The sequence below is a fragment of the Periplaneta americana genome, unplaced genomic scaffold (genome assembly GCF_040183065.1).
Source record: "Periplaneta americana isolate PAMFEO1 unplaced genomic scaffold, P.americana_PAMFEO1_priV1 scaffold_23, whole genome shotgun sequence".
Classification (NCBI taxonomy): Eukaryota; Metazoa; Arthropoda; class Insecta; order Blattodea; family Blattidae; genus Periplaneta; species Periplaneta americana.
The window spans coordinates 1,280,446-1,300,817 of NW_027185504.1; the positions used below are offsets into that span (position 1 = coordinate 1,280,446).

Consider the following 20,372-nt stretch of genomic DNA (forward strand, 5'->3'; position numbering starts at 1 on the left):
AACAATGTCCATTCAGAATAATTTTGAGATAAATGAAATTTAAAGTTTGAGGACTTGAAACGTATAGTTTATTGTTAACTACTGTTATTTTTTATCACACAAGAATGTACCATTATGAAGCAAATATGTGACAAAATATTGTTTTGATTTTATGAATTACAACAATGCAAAACTGCAAAAAGTCTACTTTGCTACGTTTTATAAATGGGAAGAACGAACAATGTCACAATTTAATTGAATATTTGTTGGGAATAGAATCAGGCATAATATTTTCAAACAATGTAGCGCATGTTTACTTTCGTGTAGGGTATCCTTTTTAAAGGTTATAAATATTGTTGACCCATTATAAATATTTTTATCTTTGAGTGTTCATTGTTCCAAACAATTATTGAAAAACAAATCTACAAACTAATCTAATTGCACTGAATTTTCCATTGTGAATGAATAGATTGAACTATAAAATCGTCTCATTCACTGTTATTGACTTCTTGTGACTCGTCATTGGTGGGAGAAAGACTCAAATATTCTCTAGCAGTTGGAGAACAAACGTTTTTCAAAATTTGTAATTCCTTGTACATTGCCTTGTAGCTGTTTACAGTTTACAATGATGAATGGTTTGGTTTCCTCCTAGAATTCGCAATCTCTTGCCTTCTGTCATCGGGTACTTCACACCTTGCTCTCTGATTGACAAGTCCCATGTTTTTGTCACATTCCATGTACGAGTGACCTCTAGTGGGAAATGTGATCCACTGAGCATCAAACCTCTTCTTAATATGTACTACATAATGACAAAATCTAAATACCGTAAAGTTCCTATTTTGTCCGGAACAAGAATCGTAGAAGATACGGAGTTCACCAACGCAGCTTGGTACAATGTTCATACAGTGGTGCTATAACATAGAGCAAACTTCCTCAGAGCCTTTACTTTAAATATTTTGCTCATACATGTCTTCCTGTTGACAGCGTATGTATGTTACAAGAATAAAAGGGCAGCTGTCGACGATAATAGCCCTCAATAGTTGAAAAGTTTGGAACTGATAATTCTTTTGGAAATCCATGCAGATAGCCTCTTTATACTCTGACTTCCTGGATTTTAGACGTGCAGCCTGTTTTACTTCATAGAACTTATGTCCTTTTCTCTTGTGCAATTCATTCTTTAAAATCAAATTTTGTTTCTCCTTCTCAAAATTATCTAATTTACTTGCATCTTTTTCATTGGAAATTTCTGATTTAATGTGTGAAATGTCAGCTACTGTTGTATTTAGTGACAAAAATTACTCTGTATTGCTCGTAAGACACAGGGTTCGCAAGAAAATTTTCTAAGTGTAACTTAAGCAGCTTAGAAATATTCAAGTCCTCTGGAAGATACTACCTTCGGCTATCGCGACGAGATTAGTGGACTTTCTGACCTCTAAGTGACTGAATGTGCTGACAAATTTTAGATAAAATCTCTCCTTTCATTTGGTGAGCCCTGTTTCCATGTTTAACTCTTGTTTCTGTATGGGCTTTTCCAGTAGTAGCCAATGACGTTTTCAAAGTGACTAAACGTCTGCCTGTTACTCCATGTAGAACAATTGCTTTATAAACGGGAACATCAGTATTTTGCCCATCTTTGTTTATTCGCATTTTATATATATAAGAAAAATTACGAAAATCAGCTTCGGCTTGTGTTTTTCTGGATCTTCTTCTTTGCACAGGAAGTACTGAAATTAGTCCTGAAAGGTGAGCATTTTGAGTGTCATACGATGCTAATTCATTGAAATGTTTAATAAGATCGCTTCTTTCACTTTGGCTTATTTTCTGAAAACACGGAAAACGAGAACATTTACAGTCTTCTCCCATAATATGACTCATAGCACGAATTTTTTATGCATCTGTAACACGTCCTGTAAATTTTCTCTTCCTTGAATTTACAGAACATGGAATGGCTCCGGATAATTAATTTTCTCTAACGTCAGATATTATAAAAATAAATTGCACTAACCACAAACACTACAATATGTACCATAAAAGTATAATAAAGGAAATAATCAATACCCTACCACAGACATCTGAACACTGGAATAGTACAGCTGTTTGTATTATGCTCACAAGTAGTTCTAATGAAAATTAATAGAATTTATTGTCACATGGAATAACAGCTAAACATCATACAGTCATTTAATAATATTATTATTGTATAATACAGATTGTATTGGCATATGTAAAAAAAAACTAACCAGCAATGTACTATGACTCTAAGATCAAGTTTGTAAAAGCTGTCTGCATTATTTTCTGTATTTAAAATGGACATTGTTCGTTCTTTCTTGGGATGGATGTGACATTGTTCATTCTTCCAAAGTATACAGAAACTTTAACGCAGAATACTGAGGACAATTCTCGTTCTTACATAAAACCAATGCAGCCACATGAAAGTACTCCCCTTCTACTATCAGATGGCACTATTAACTCAATTTCGATTTTTGATGGACATTGTTCGTTATTCCCGTGTACCCTTCATCTATACTTAACTATTTTTCATTTATTTTTATTTGGTATTTTTCATTTATATCTATATCTATGTCTTTTATTTAGGTAGTATCTATTTGTTTTTTTTTTTTCCATTTTTAATTTGTAATTACACCTTGTATCTGTTTTATCTCTTTTTTCATGTTATGTATATGCAATTCTATGTTTTTTAAACAAATATCTGTATTGTCTATTGTAATTGGGGCTTTGCCTTGTTATAGACATAAATAAATCTATACTAATAATAAATCTGTAGCCGAAATTTTTCTGGTAATTTTCGATTTTCCAAAAATAATTGGTCCTAACATATATAATTAACCACCCTGAAACCGAAAATCGCTTTTTTGAAATTTTTGTTTGTATGTCTGTCTGTCTGGATGTTTGTTACCTTTTCACGCGATAATGGCTGAACCGATTTATATGAAAATTGGAATATAAATTAAGCTCGTTGTATCTTAGAATTTAGGCTATATGGCATTTAAAATATTTTATCTAAAAGGGGGGTTATAAGGGGGCCTGAATTAAATAAATCGAAATATCTCGCTTATTATTGCTTTTTGTGAAAAATGTTACATAACAAAAGTTTCTTTAAAAATGATTTCCGATAAGTTTTACTCTATGAAAAATTTTGATTGGACTGATATTTAAGGATATACAAAACTTTTAAAATAACAATATAATACATTTTCACCACCGCCTCAGATTATAGTGTTGTTGTTCCTGCAGTAACTCCTATATGCAAAATATAAAATTTTTGAGTAGGAAGAAAAAACACATTTATTCATTCCATTGCAATGGTGCATAGGAGATCGTGAATTCTTACATTTTCGAAAGAAAGAAATATAATTACATATCACTATATATGCTGTATCACTAAGTTATTTGAAGAGTTCAGAACCATAGAGGGCCAAGCGCCATTTACCGAAGACGTAGAAAACAAGGGTTAAAATTAAGTTATTACCATAATTCCATTGAAACATATAGCAAGTAACATAAAGCTTACACATTAAAACTAAATGATATGTCAATCTTCATTAAACTATGGTTACATGTAATAACAAATAAGAAACATGTTCAAGGAATTGTCATTGCACCAAACGAGTGCTCTCTGCACCAAAATGACCGCATTTTAATTATTTAAATACAATTTTAATTAAGTAACATATTATCCTCCTATCAAACAGGAATGTTCCCTGGATCAAACTTCCTTTTTCAATTATGTGATTATTTTATATTTATTTCTAATGGGTGCAGCAGAGCGCACGGGTATGGCTAGTAACTAAATAAATAAATAAACAAATAAATAAATAACTAAATAAATAAATAATTAAATAAATAACTAAATAAATAAATAAATAACTAAATAAATAACTAAATAACTAAATAAATAACTAAATAACTAAATAAAAAAAATAAATAATCCTTTCAATAGCATCTAGTATTGTCGTTAGTATACAGATGCCGTCGACTGACGAGGCATAGTACTCTACTTGGGACGCTTAGAGGCACTTCACTCGACCCTGAGTCTACATGGCTAAACTTAACCCATGGCATCACATAACTGATTCACGATACCTGCAGGAAAGTGACTATTCAGACTTAAACAATCATTCTCACAAATCGGAGTGATAAACAAGCCTCAGGTCCTCCTCCATTAAAAAAATGATAAGAATATGTACAGTACTTACTATTGTCTCATCAAAATCATCAGCAGTAGGATTCACGCAAATAAGAGCATGAATTTGACTCTTTCCTTCGAAGTAGTTTTTGAGAAGATAAGTAAGTTTTGAGTCACGGTAAGGTACTAATTTCCTTGTTCCTTGTAACTGGTTTTCCCGTAGTATTTCTAGACAGGATTTCAGTGTCATTAGAGAGTTGTTGATATTTCCTGGAGGAAAAAAAGAAATTGTTACAATTACTGCTAACCACATAATTTTAAAATGCAAGCAAACAATTTAGCATTATGGTAGCTAAAAATTTATTCGTAACTCCCTTTACAACTGAAAAATAAAGTTGCTTTTCTCCCCAAATAGCTAAATAAATAGATATATCACAGAGTTACTGGTTCATTGGAGAGTATGACTCATAACTGAATGTTTAAACTTTTACTGCTTTGAAGTTATTATGATATCTACTACAAGTTCATGTATTTATCAATAGGGCCTATATGTTGTACGGAATTTGGATTATGTGGATTCATTAGTTCTGAAGTTATTAGCATTTATTACTTTTAATTACCATATGTGTTGATACAAAAATTCCCTTTGTAACAGTTTTAATAGGACTGAGCTAAAATCTTTAAGAAACAAACTAGCGCTGAGTTACTTCCGGTGATTTCAGAAATAAAATCGTTGAATTTTTAAGGAATTTTTTGTGGAGATGCAGTTGATCGTATATGCAAGGCATAACAAAAATTTCTAAACTAACCAAACCTAACTTGTTACAGATTCATATAATGCAAGGTGTATTAGCGGAGTAAGAAGAGAAATACCTCAGTCCTAGGTCAGCTAAAATATACCTTACACTTATGTAAATAAATTATTCGACTTTTAATATCTTATGTATATTTTATTGTCCACAAATTTGTAAACTTTTCTTTTTATTATTTTGATATTACATTATTTACTGTAATTCAACCTACGAAAATTTATAATAAAACTCAATGGACATGAGAATCTATAGAAAGTTTTAATACTTATATTTCTAGTAAAACATGCTTAGACATTTTCACCTGACCTGGATAATAACTGTTGTAAAGAGCATTTAAAACACATTGAAATTCTGAAACATTTCGAAATAGAGAAAATAGCGAAGGAGACAAATCTTTAAATACAATGCGCATATATTTTAAAAATGTCCGTCAAGGCACTTAAAAAAATAGGTCAGGTAAATTGATACCATTTTCTGATAGAAGAATTTTATCGTTTTTAATAGAAAAAGCTGAAAACTATTTTTTTATAGACAGTATTCAAATTTCCATAATTAACCATCATTTATGTTCATTATAAAATATAACTTGTATCGTAAACTGTCTGTTGCATTTTTAATAATTTTTTCAATGATAGCCTACCTGACTAGGGTTTCTATTGTTTTCAAAACAAAAAAGAACTCAAATGTAAATTATTCATTGAGAATTGATTAGAAGGCCTATTATAAACCCTGCTTGGGACGGCTATCAAGTTTATCTATTTTTAATAACCCTTTTAGGTAATGTGAGGTTTATAGTGCTATGACAGAATAAAAGTAGCAATGGAAGGCGAATTATTAGAAAAAAATCTTGCTTGCAATCACTTTTGTTCAGTAACAAGTCTCATGTATAGACGCTCAAGTGACAGTCCTATTGGCGAGAAACCATAAACTAACCTACCTACTTAAAAAAAAGATGAAATTAAATTTTATCACTACTTGTATTTGTTTAATCTAATTGGATTATTTCTTACAATTTGATGTACGAATAGATAGCTCTATAGTAGGTGGATTTTAATAGTAGTTGTAACAATAAATAGCAATAAGAAATGAAAAGTGAAAAATTCATTTAGTGTGCGAGATGTTACCGAGTTATGAAATGAACCTTTGCTACTAAATAAAAAAAAAAAAATATATATATATATATATCAAAGGAAAAAAATCTTATTTATAATTGATAAAGTAAAGAACAATATATTTGGATATTTGCAATAGGAAAGGTGTGAGAGAATATTTAGGAACCTAAATAGAATTTATTACTGTGAGATGATGGTAAGATAATTTAAAGTAAATATATCGGTATTCCGTACTAGTATAAACTTTGCAATATGTGAAGATAGCAGCCAACATCCAAACATTTTCACTTTTCTTACACAAAATTACCTGACTCCATTAGTCTCTGCCCACAATTCTTAGTGCGGTTAGATCTCTCACTGCCTGCCAAGTCAACCAAGCAAAGCTGACTTACGTGAATAATTTGTTTATCTTGAATCGGAAACTCTCCATATCGATCCAATGGGGCCTGCAATTGAATATGTTTAATTTAATTGGATTATTTCGTACAATTTGATATATTTAGTAGGTGAATTTTAATGGTTACTGTAATCTCTGTTATCAATTTTTTGTATAATTTCATTCCACGAGTAATTTCTTGTTTACAATCTTTGTTGTTACCAGTTTTTTTTTTTTGTATAATTTCAATCTAGCTATACTTCACTCACACTGTAATCTCTTATTTCCAATTAGTTATATAATTTCAATCTATACAGAGTGTTTCCGAGTTTGTGTTACAAACTTTCAGGGATGATGGCGAAGGGCACATGTATCAATTTGAGATAAGGAACCCTGGTCTGGAAATGACAGAGTCTAAAGTTACAAGCAAAAATAGTTCTGTGGAAATGAAATAATTTTATTCCTCTGTACATCTTGTTTATGTGTATTTTTCTGTACATCTTGCATATACTGTATTCATTTGACGTTGTTTACGTTGTCTACCTACAGTATTCCATTCAGTGCGCTGTCTGACGGATGGGGACAGGAAACTACACTAAAGCAATGCAGATAGTGTAATGTGTAACAGACATGGTCGGTCCTGATATGCACGTCTGTAGACAGCAGTGTATGTGTACAAGTTGCAGTGTCCAGTCGATCAGTCCTTGTGAAATGGAGGAGTACATGAGAGCTGAATAAGCAGACCTGATTTTCGAATCCGGATGAGCCAATGGGAACAGTAGACAAGCTCACAGATTATATTAGGCTAAGTACCCACGTAGGAGACATCCGGCCCGTACCATTTTCCCACGACTGTTCCAAAAGTTAAGGGAAGAAGGGCACGTGGTGCCAAATTACAATTCCATTTCCACACAACTATTTTTGCATATAACTTTCGACTCAGTCATTTCTGGATCATGGTTCCATGTGCCCTTCGCCATCATCCCTGAAAGTTTGTAACACCTCAGAAACATCCTGTATATAACTTACCCATATTTATGTCCAACTTTTTATTCGTTTATCACAAGTAATTGAATTAACATAACAGGATCAAAGTAGCATGAACTAATAATAGTCCAGTCATTAGGATTGCTTAAAATTTCACCAATATTAAAATTCGATGTAAGCATCAGCATTTGCTGCACATTTTTCCAGACATGGCTCAATGTTCTGTACTGCTCTCAAGCATTTCATTTGGCATCCGGTCACACTCCTTTCACCTGACCATAGAATGTGTCGCAAAAGGTTAGGTTACTCTTGAATCCATGCTAGTAGAGACTCCACAAACTCCATTCTGATGTCACAGTCCTCATATGACAGAGCTTGCATAAACCATGGCCAATTCATTTCCTTTCGGACCCATGGGATACACCAGATTCCCGCTGATACTGTCGAATGGATTTCTTAGGACTTCTCTGAAAGGTCTTAGTAGCGGCTGCTTTGACCCCATCTGTGATCACTGTTTTTGGTCGTCCAGCACCCTTCTATTGCGTAATTGAGCCAGTGCGAATCAAGTTGGCGTGAAGTCTCTTGATGGTCTTGTAGTCCAGTGTCGCATTTCTTCTTTTCACCATTCTCCACCATCTCTGCACCATAATTGGGGACTGCCACACCTCCATTCGAGCAGCAATTCCTATTCGATCGTACACAGTCTTATGGCCATGGTTAATATTTTAACATTTACACTACTTTTTCTGATTACATTAAACGTTTTGGATCATACCAAGAACACAATAAAGTAAAATCAAATGACAGCTTCTTTTGTGCTTTTAATGGTATGGAACACGGTACATTTAAGCGGTGGAATGAGTCACTTAACCTGATCGGTTTCGCTACTACAGTGTAATAAAAAGTTGGTCATCCTGTACATAGTTCATTATAATTGTTATTCTTACTTATAATAGCATGTTGTGCTATTATGTTTCGAAAACTTTGTTTCTTTCAGGAGGCTTTATTTATTAAAACAATTATTTTAAATGTTTCAGAAGCTGCACACCTAATAATACATCATTTTAATATCTACACAATTAATAGTACGGTAATTTCAAATACAAGACACACATTGTATTTGAAAATACATTTTATACAATCCTAGCATTAAAAACCGCTTGTTATGACAATATAAATCGTGCAAAATTGGCCCAATTCTGGCACTGGTGCCAGAAAAGGTTAGGTATCTAGCAATTGACGTCATCACCGCCTTCACAACACAATTTTATACAGGGTGTCCATAAAATAAGGAACTATTTTCATGAAAACGATATAGTTCATGATATTTATATTCATAAGACGATTGTACACTACAAAGACGACAGGGATAGACGAAACTCCAAAATATTCAGGAGTCAGCAAATTTTACCAACGCATGCAATGAGAATATATTCGACCTAAAATAAATAATATATAAAGGGATTAGAGACAGGGACAGACGAAACTCCAAAATATTCAGGAGTCAGCATATTTTACCCACACATGCAATGAGAAAATATTTGACCTAAGATAAATATAAAAAGGGATAAGAATGAGATAGTCCAAAGCCCCAATTTCAACAAAAATGGTTTTTTGTGAGAGTTAATTTCTTACACATATGGGAAACTATTAATAAAATATTATAAAAATTACTCAATGACGTAAGTATACGCCAAAGAAATTAATAATACTGCACCTAATAGCATTGGACTCTAAGGGTGCTATTCATAGACATTTCGCAGCACGCGCTACGAGCGTACTAAGCTAGCCCCGGCTATCGACTGGTTACTTGTACAGAATTCAAATCACATCCTATCGCTAACACTGGTTTATGAATACGAAAAACGCTGATCATCCACCGGAAACCCGCGCTAAAAATGTCTATGAATACGACCCCACACCTTTAATATGCTCTCCTGTGAAATTTTGTCTGTGTGGTTTAGGACTTTATCATTCTATTTACTGAAATACTGTATATTAAACAATATTAAATATATTGTTATGTAATGCAAACCACGCTCTCAGAGACACTCTGTGCTCTTCACTGAAGCTATATAGTGACAATTATCTTGAGATGCGCAAGAAAATATAACAACTTATTAATCTAAAAAGCACACTCGAACTTCTTCCTGCGATCACTTTTGTAAACATATGACATCAGTCGCAGCAGCATAAAAGGAATCGAAGTCTTAAAGACTTAAACAATTCTGACTCTGTAAAAAACTTAGGCGCCATGGCAACCTGGCGGCCAGGATTTGTCCATCCCTTTGCACATATATCTTTAAAAAATCTACAAGTATAAAGATAAGTCAACAAACTTAATTTACACTTAAAAAAAGTAATTTTAAGGGGAATGAAATTCCTCACCAACCTGAACGAGACGAATGGTAAAGACTGCATGTCCGCGACTGGAGTCAGAATTGAGCAAGGTAACTGCAACGCGCTTCCTGCGCATGCCACTGCATAACACCTCACATGCTTCCTTACTAGACTTCACCTCAACCTCCACCACTCCGTGGACGTACATGTTGTGAGCGCTATCCTCCCGAACTATTTTTGCCTGTAGGTTTCTGTAAGCAAAAATTACTTATGTACCAATTAAAAAAGGGGATTTTTTTTCCAATTTCTAATGTTCTTTAACTACACTGTATCAGCTGCGTAGTTGTTTGGAGTTGATATCAAAATTATATTTTGCGAGATGATTGAAGAAATCACCATGGGATTACCTGAAATTTGTCTTACAATTGGGAAAAACCTCGGAAAATATCCAATAAGGTAATCAGTCCAAGCGGGATTCGAACCCATGTCAATGTGCAGTGCCACGTTAGTGAGAAAACACACTACCGCATGAGCTATATCAGTCGCTCATTAGGCTATACAATAATGTATTTGTTTTGTAATATTATAAAATGAATTACTGGTACTGCATTCAAGGGCACCGTTGAAAAGTTAAAAGAAAAATAATGACATTTGATCAACACCTGTTCCCTACACATCGCCAACAAACCATGGATTAATTTCATACAAAAATAGTTTTGTGCAATCTTCGTCCAGTTCATAACTGAACTTCATTATTAGAGTACAGGGAGAAATGTTACAGGCTACTGTCCTACGATGTAAATATTGCTCCCTCACCTAGATCTGCCTGCATCATCTATGTTACTATCCAACAAGTCATAGACGGTATTCTTGTAAATTTCTATGTAACTGACAAAAACTGCGTAACTGGTGTCTTCATCCACATCTTCGAGCTGTATGTATTCTGGAATATTCTTGAATTCATCTATATCATCCTTCCTGAAACAAAAACAATATGCGTACGCGCGCACACACACACACACACACACACACACACACACACACATACACACATATACACAAACACACACATACACAAACACACACATACACACACACACACACACACACACAAAACCTGTGTGCGCGCGCACAGTGGTGAGATTTACTAAAACAGATGGAAAAATGTATTCTGTCCTATAATTTTTTTATTACCCAAACTGAAAATTTAACAAGAAACTAATATGATCTTCTAATACTCACTTCTTCGGAGTTTTTTGTGGTCTGGCAGATTTCAAATATGTTTGTAACTCACGGTGACGGTCCTTCGAGGCGTCTCTATCACTCTGTATCTCAAATCCATTCATTTTGTCAGGCTTGAAAACATATTTATCTGCCTGGAATCCCCTGTCATAGTGTAGGTCTTCCCACTTCCAGTAATTCCGTATGCAAACAGAAGACCATTCCTACCGCTGAAGAGATTCTTGATGAGAGGTAGAGCCTCTTGTTTGAAAACAGTCTGCTGGCTGTCATCTCCTTTGAACACTTGTTGAAAAGTACAGTGTAATTCCTTGGGTCCTGCTCGGGAACTAGCAGCATTATGTGATGTAAGAGAAACTTCTTTGTCAGATAAAATTCTTAGACAAGAAGTGTAATTTTCATCTTGTGGTGATCTAATTCGACAAAACACTTTCACCACATCTTTCTCTTCTGCTTGTCGGAGATGTTCAACATTTTTCATGTCAGGAATAAATTGAAATGTGTATTAGGTTTGTTCTATTGCTTGCATGAAGCATTTTTTTTCCTAACCTTTAATTCATTCATTCATTTATTTTATTCCATAGATCTTACATGAGCAATGAAGCTTTAAGATGTGGAACAAGTCAACATTTTACAATATTACAATTACAATTTTTACCAATTTTTATAGTTTTGCAATTTAGTAATTTTCTACAATTTTTACAATTTTGTACAATTTTTTTACATTTTTTTACATTTTGGCGAGATGTAGTGAGATGAGATGAGGTCCGAGGATTCGCCAAAATATTACCCGGCATTTGCCTTTTCGGTGGGGGAAACCTCGGAAAAACCCAACCAGGTAATCAAATCAAAGGGGTTGATGCCAAGGACTCGCCATAGACCATCCGGCTTCAGTCCCATGGCTGGGGAAAACCTCCGAAGAAACCAAAGTCCAAAGGGGGATCCAACCCAAGCCCGAACGCAGCTCCGGATCAGCAGCCCAGCGAGTCTGTCGACTGATCTACATCGATGGCTCTACTGAAAGTATACAATACATAGCCAATCAGATTATTAAATTTACAAACGCAAACGATCATTCATAAGTTGAGCTATATTATAATACAAAACAATTTAATTAAATTTAAGGCATAAACAATTCAACCAGTTGTGATATACAGAAATTGATAATACATATCATGCAAACTACTTCAAATTACAAACACAAACAATTTATCAGTAGAGCTATATAGATTACTATTCAATTTAAAGCATATACAATTCATCGGCCAAAATTATACAAATATATACAATACAAAGTAGCATACTTTCATTAAGCTATACAAATTTGTGCAATTAATATCAAGTAGATTAATTCAATTTATAATCATAAACAATTCATCAGTTGAGCTATACATATTACCATTCAATTTACAGTAGGTCTATATACAATTCATCAGTAGAGCTACACAGACTAGTAATCATTTTAAGAACATATACAATTCATCAGCCAAACTATACAAACATATACAATCAAATTAGTTCAATTTACAAACTTATTTTCGTTAAGCTATACAATTCATATGAAGTAGATTAATTCAATTTACAAGCTTAAACAATTCATCAGTTGACCTATACAGTATACTATTCAATTTACAGTACATACAATTCATCAGTTATGCTAAACAAAAAATACAATACATAGTAAACAGATTAAGTCAATATAAAAACATATTTTAGTTGAGCTATATAAAATTGTACATGTCATTTAAGTAGAATAATTCAATTCACAAGCATAAATAATTCATCAATTGTGTAGAAGGTATGAGTATGTAGAAATTTGGTTAATTCTTTTCTGAACCTTTTCTCGTGGTTCTTCAAATCTTTAAGATAATTAGGCAGTGCATTGAAGACTGTTACACATGAATAGCGAACTCCTTTTTTAAAACAGCTTAGACTAACAGAGGGTAGATGAAGATCTGATTTATGTCTTGTATTAAAATGATGTTTGTCTATGATCATGTGTATTGTACTGCTAACACATAGTTCATAATCTACAATTCATTATATTCTGTTTTATTGCATGCAGGCATGAAATAAGGTTGCTCTAAGTTAGAAGCTAGAGCTTAGAATATTGCTTAAGCAAAAGTATTTGTGATGGATATTGTATATTCCCATGAGTAATACCGAGTAATGCAGTACCCTAACTTGATCATTAGGCTTCGTATGCCAGCTACCTAAAGACTGAAGTTGAAGACACATTGGGTATATAGTACGCCGAACACAGATGATCCAACGGATGATATAAAAAAAAAAACTCGTCGCTGCGTGTTCGTGAGGTACAGTCAACTCCCGACATTCTGAAGCTATACTAGTAAATACATGCTTGAGCTGTGATGTTCATTTTCGTCGTGATCTTTACAGTGAATAGGCCTAATAACGTGCATTCGTAAGTTACGGAACTTGAACATATGCGGATGTTACTTGAAATAATTTTGTATCGCAAGAAATTCTTTCAATAGCACCTGACGTTATTGGTGCATGATGTAGTACAAGATATTCCTATTGTATGATATTTTTCCGTGTTTCATTAGGATATTGCATCTCGCTCATCGCTGAATTTTCTATGTACTTTTCTAGAAATTCCCTAAAATGGAGATTATTTAATTTATTAATTGAGATGTTTTCATTGAACATCGTGGTAGGCTACACAAATCCATGCTAAACGTCGAGTTAATATCTTCATAATTTTTTAGATTTTTATGGTGCTGGTTCTTTTTTATTACGTTCAACACACTTTCTAACACTTCTGGTATTTCAGTGTCTTTCAATGCACTGTTTTTTGTCACTTTTACGTTTATTTTACACAATTATTCCCCATTATTTATTTTTATTTTATTGGGTTATTTACGACGCTGTATCAACATCTAGGTTATTTAGCGTCTGAATGATATGAAGGTGATAATGCCGGTGAAATGAGTCCGGGGCCCAGTACCGAAAGTTACCCAGCATTTGCTCGTATTTGGTTGAGGGAAAACCCCGGAAAAAACCTTGACCGGGTAACTTTCCCCGACCGGATTCGAACCCGGGCCATCTGGTTTCGCAGCCAGACGCGCTGACCGTTACTCCACAGGTGTGGACAATTAAGGCCTCCCCAAACAGACGCGATACGGAATGCGTTACGATAGCGTTACGATTTTGCGATAAATGTTTTCATTGCGTTCAATGTTTGTGTTCACACACGCGCGATTATCGCAATATGCGTTATTATCGCAGCAAGTAGAACGCGACGATTTTGCGATCTATTCTCCCGGGGATATAGATCGCGCGAACGCCACGCGTTTATTTTGATGCTGGGTTGAAGTGTGTCTGTCATGGATTCATCTTCAGGGGAGGAGGAGCTTCTGCTTCTAGTCGCGCTAGCTGAGGATGAGGAAGAAAATCGTCGCAGACGCAGGTAAGTCCATGGTAGTCATGTATGGTTAAAATAAACGATATAAAAAGTATAAAGTGATTTGAGCTTTTTTTTTTGCCAAGAACTTGAAAAAAATTAGTCCATTATAAACTTTTTTTTTAATTTGCTCATTTCATTGCAGGAGGTTGTGAATTCACAACATAAATACCACAAGGGAAGAACAAGGCGAATTTTATACCTTAGTACCACAATTAATTAGAGATGAAAAACGTTTTTATATATACTTTCGGATGACAATTCAGTGCTTTGACGAGATTCTGGGTAAAGTAAGGGGAGACATAACGAAGCAGCATACCGATAATCATAAAGGCACGGATTTTCCTTTATGAAATCAATCAGAAGTTCCACGTTCATTTTCAAGCAAAAGAAATCAATCTGTAAGCACAAGTGATGTACGCCTGCTAAAGATAACTGTTCTCTGCGGCTGTGGTTGGAAAACAACAATCCGCGGATGTGTCACCCTCTATGGCAATCTGATTGGCTGGGGACGTTGCGATATCGTATATTGCGGACGCGCCAGTTTGGGTACCTCTTCGCGATAGTGCGATATTGCGTTATAACGAAATCGTAACGCATTCCATATCGCGTCTGTTTGGGGGAGCCTTTATTCTCTATATTGACAGTAAAAATATTAGTTCAAATATCCTCAACTATGCCCCGCAATATTACACGCTCTGCAATGAACCTTCAATCAGCCACAAAGGTGTAGTTACTTAAATAGCCCTAATACGATTAGTAAGGGCAGTGATCGATAAGACTACTCACTATAACTGCGTCCCGATTTCGACTTTCTAGAGGAAAAGGGCAGAGGATGCGTAACTATTTTGTATACGAACGTACTTGTATCTGCGCTGTGACGTCACATATACTTTGAATCAGGCAACTTCATTCCAGTTTATACGTAGCTGGAATACGGAGCCTATTGATCATATTAAGTATTTTGTTCGTACAGTACATACAGTGTGTCTGACTCAAGCCGTTCATAAATAATGTTTTAGGCATCATGCACAACACGACTAGAGTTGGGCACTATACTTTTCGTCATTGAAATTCTGTAACTCGCAGCGCTTGTATTTAAGTTTAAGTAACGATTGAGAATAGGTAAAATAATAAACAGACATAGGTTCGGTGGGCTAATACATTAATTCATACGATGTGTCTGAGTAAAGAAACAAAGATTTATAATACGCGGATCTCTCGAGGGTAGTTGATGGCCCTTAGCTAGAGTGATATGTTCGTATGAATGTTTCTTCTGCTTGAGAGGGTTCGATATCCGGTTCTTCCTTTTGTACTTTTTAATTTCGAACTTCGATTCCAAGTGGTTCTATAATATTCTAATTAATACTACTTCAAAATGGAAATATGCAATCCATCGAAATATTATATGAACCAGAATGTTCAACAGCAGTAGCTATAAAAGCTCGAATTCTACCGTCGGTAATCATTCACGGTTTGAATATCTAAAGCTCGTAACAGCAAAAGTGAAAGGAGCGAAAAAATAATTAAAAATTATAAGATGTTCCAGCAAGCAAATTACGTCGACAACGTCCATCTAAATGCGGTTGTTATCGATCTCGTATGTCTTAGACCATTGGCCTTTCACAATCTGAAACTTTTTCCCGCAGGTTTTTTACCCAGGTTTCGACGTTCTCATGGTAGTGCCACTAGCCGTGACATTCAATATATATTCAAATAAATTAATAAATCATGTTAAAATTCTGCGCTGCTATTCATTAAAGATACGTTGCTTATTCCGAATGAAACAAAAATTAATTTGAAGGATTGGATATAACTAGAGTATAAGAAAATAATGATATAGGAACCATAGGAGAGCAAATGACTCGATAAAACATTATCCAAGACAGGAATAAACGTTGGAAAGGAAAAAGAAAATTAACATAACAGATTGATAGCACGTGTTTAACATAAAATTATCATACAAAGACTAATATTCGTAACATTCACGTGGTGATGTCGGTAAACGTTATACCCACCCCTGATTCCGCCCACGAAATCATTAAATACCTCCCACATGTCTCGACTGTGATTTGGGATGCCCAAGCAAAAATGAACGGCTTAAGTAGAACACCCTGTGCATTTCGTAACAGACTTTTGAAAAGTTTTTATAGTAAACTAAAAAGTTTAAACAGTTACATTCATAACTGTTGGTGCTGAAAACCAATTTAAGGTCAGATTTATACAATAGAACTTTTACCAGGAAATAGGTTTCCTTTCTGGTAAATTCCATCGGTCTTTTACCGTTATACTGCTGAAGAAATATCGGTAATTTGTACATTTCTCCTGCATCGAGCATAGAAAGTGTTGCGCAGTGTGGAAATAAGCTGAAGGAACGTCAAGCTTAGAGCATTAGTATACAGCTGATTTCCATTCAGTACAGTTCCAGTTTTTAATTCTGACTTACATTTGTAATACAATAAAATATTGATAAATTTCGATTTATTTAATTCAGACCCGTTAGGTTAGGTTAGGTTAGGTTAGGTTAGATTAGGTAACGGTGGCTAGGGGCGCGTTAGGGACGACCCTTTACACGTCCGCCATACTGAGGCCTATTAAAAATTAAATTATGGTTTATTTAACGACGTTCGCAACTGCCGAGGCTATATCACCGTCGCCGGTGTGCCGGAATGTGCACCCCGAATTTATTGACTGAATGAGGATGAGTTGTACCAGCAAATCGGCCGCATGTGACCCCTCACCCAATGAGGGCCCCCTACCTTCCTCCCGTACTGTGTTCATACCGCCAAAGTGACCAAACAGCACAGGAATCCATTCCAACGGCCCTTCCAAGGTGTCGAAGCGCTCTTGGAAGTGCTCTTGAGGAATCAATCCTGGCAGAGATATTGCTGAAGGCTAGGAACCCAGGGACGGTTGCGGACGGTACGCCCTCCCCGTAAGCAGACGAAGACATGCGTCTTGACCTGAATATGTCTATGGAATGAGATGAAGAGACGAATGATATGAAATCTAAATTCTTTTCCTAAACGGGAGGGGAAGGGAAATGGACCATGACAATGAAAATTCCAACCCGGCATTTGCCTAAGCAACTGTCAAAACCACGAAAAAATCACAATCAAATTGGTCGGTCTGGGAATCGAACCACGAACTTGCCGAATGCGAGTCCCATTCGGAACGTATGAACCATCTCGCTCGATTCAGGCCCCCTTATAACCTCCCTTTAAAGTAAGTATTTTAAATGCCATATAGCCTAAATTCTAAGTGGGACCTAACTTAATTTACATACCAATTTCACAGAAATCTGTTCAGCCATTATCGCGTGAAAAGGTAATAAACATAGACAGACAAACAAACAAAGATTTCAACAATTATTTTCGGTCTCAGGATAGTCAATATATTATACATGTTAACATCAATTACTTTTAAAAGAGCGAAAATTATCAGAAAAATTTTGGTTACAGTTTTATTATTGGTAGGCCTATTCCGTAGATACAGATTTAAAGATAATGTAGGCTAATAGATTATAAACACAATTTAGATTCTAAACTCACACATCTTCGAAAAATTGTTGAACAATTACGGCTGCATGTTAAACATAATCAGGAAAAGACAAAGATCAACTGATCAGGAAACCCAATGTTAATTTCATAACAGCATTGCCGATAATGAAATTTATTGAAACAACCACTGCCACGCGTCAGACCAGACACTGTAGAAATAAGTTATTTTTTCTTATGTCTGTGAAACACAATCTGAACCGAATGAAAGAACATCTGATACCATTGTTGGATTATGGGTACTTCGACAGATTCCATTCAACTGCAATGCAATAAATATTGTCACTAAATGGAACAATAACTAACATAGAAGTAAACACATGAGGAAAACCCCCGTTTAACGAGCTGGCTTTATTCGCAATATCAATGCTCATTCTATCATGGACTAACAGGAAAGTTGAAAAGTTAACCTATTTAGCCATAAATGAACGTAGTGAGGAATAAAACATTTTAAAAATAATGTACTGTACACTAGACTAATTTTGAATTAAAGTTTTTCCTGAATGACATTTTGTGTAAAAGTCTTGAAACCTGTAGGGTCCTGTTATTTAACATACCTTGTGGCTTCTTGATTACACAACTTTTAACACTGTATGACTTCGGAATATGTGTGATAAGACTTTCTTGTGTTAAATTCTAACGTACATTGTTTACATGTTTCGACGTATTTATGGATCATCTTCAGAACTGGTCGTTGTTGATCTTGGCGCTTCTTGTTCTGTATCCTGTGAAATGAAATGTAGAGACACACGAAAACACATTCAACGAAATTCTCAACACACAACTCAATTTCAAAACACACACACTCTTTGAATCTACACTATACCACACGAACGCACCCTCACAGAGGGAACAAGAGGCGCCAAGACGAACAACGACCAGTTCTGAAGATGACCCATAAATAGATCGAAACATGTAAACAAGGTACGTTAGAATTAACACAAGAAACTCTTATCATACATCTATTCCAAAATATCTTGTGAATATATTAATATTCTTAAAATTATTTATATGAAGGAATTGATTCGACGTTGATCCAGATTGGAGACAAACTGAACTGAATACGACGAAAGTGATTGTTCGGGACAAAAATAGATATTATAATTTCTCCCTTCACATTTAGATGGAGTGAGTGCTGGACAAGCCACATTTTGTTAGTTTGTAATAGAAGTTAATAAAATTAAATTTGTCTCTTTGTAACTGAATCATTTACATTTTACCTTCTTTTCACTTAAGAACTACCCCACATTTTCTTTAAAAATGTGCTCAGGTAAATAGCTACGAAATTGTTACACATTTTTACTGAAGTCCAACGCATCGATTTTATATTTTTAACAGAGTTGTTAGCTTGGGAACTAGTGACCTAAATAATCGACTTTGACGGTGGATCAAAACATTAGAATATTTATCTAAAATGTCAAACAGTTATTTCTAAATAACTCAAATCATTGATTCTGACGTACGGTTTTGTTTCACATTTTGAGAGCTATTTTTGGAAATTCGGTAGAAAACGTTGGTTAATATGGCGGCATTGGCGGAGAGAGAACCGTTTCCTTGGGGAGGGGGGGGGGCAAAGCAAATCTATAGAATCCCGATATAACGAGATTATGTGGGACATCATTTATCTTCTCCCCCCGTTATAGCTTGACCTTGGTACAGTATATCGGAATATGATCATTTAATAAAGATATTGTAAAATAAAGTAAAATTGTAACAAAATATACCTAGACCATTTTACTTCCCCCCCCCCTCTTGAAGGCTTGCACGGAGGCTTATTGTGCTTACCACTGCTATTCAGTGAATGATTGGCTAGCCGAACGGCCGTGCTCTTGTACAAGTACAGTACGCCGCATCGTGAACTTAACCCAGGCTTTTGTATGGATGTGAATTAATGATGGCGAAATGAGGTCCAACACCGAAAATTACCCAGCAATCCTGCTGCAATTGGTTGAGGAAAAACCCCAACCAAGTAACTTGTCAAAACCACGGTTATTTGAACATGGGCCCACTCTTTTCATGACCAGACGTGCTAACCAATACTCCACAGCGGTGGGCCAATAAGTTATTTATTTATTTATTTATTTATTTATTTATTTATTTATTTATTTATTTATTTATTTATTTATTTATTTATTAGCAAGATTTCCTACGAAATGTAAATTCTAATTATTTTATTTAATCTCGTCTTTAAGTTTACACATTATACCGGGATTGCTTTTCTTTTTTCTGCATTGTTGTGGAGTATGTTATTCATATTCTCCAAGAGACGGCCTGAACACCTGTAGAGTTCTAACACATCAGTACAGGCTGTTACAAAAGAAACATTATAGTGATTCCATTCCTCAGATGAGGTATAGAAATTCTTATACTTTCAGAAATTTAAAATAAATATTATA

The 20,372-nt window shown here is 34.8% G+C and overlaps 1 protein-coding gene across 1 annotated transcript in view; it reads right to left on the bottom strand.

Annotated features, from left to right (window-relative positions):
• The window catches only part of LOC138693844 (kinesin-like protein KIF23), a 32,747-nt gene extending 21,928 nt beyond the window's left edge, over positions 1–10,819 (bottom strand). Inside the window, exons 1-4 of the mRNA XM_069817667.1 lie at positions 10,570–10,819; positions 9,806–10,004; positions 6,358–6,496; positions 4,197–4,396 (exon numbers count right to left, since the gene is read on the bottom strand). Coding sequence (XP_069673768.1) covers positions 4,197–4,396; positions 6,358–6,496; positions 9,806–10,004; positions 10,570–10,799 — 768 coding nt within the window. The 5' untranslated portion in view covers positions 10,800–10,819. The remainder of the gene's footprint in view (positions 1–4,196; positions 4,397–6,357; positions 6,497–9,805; positions 10,005–10,569) is intronic.
• Between the last annotated feature and the right edge of the window lie 9,553 nt (positions 10,820–20,372).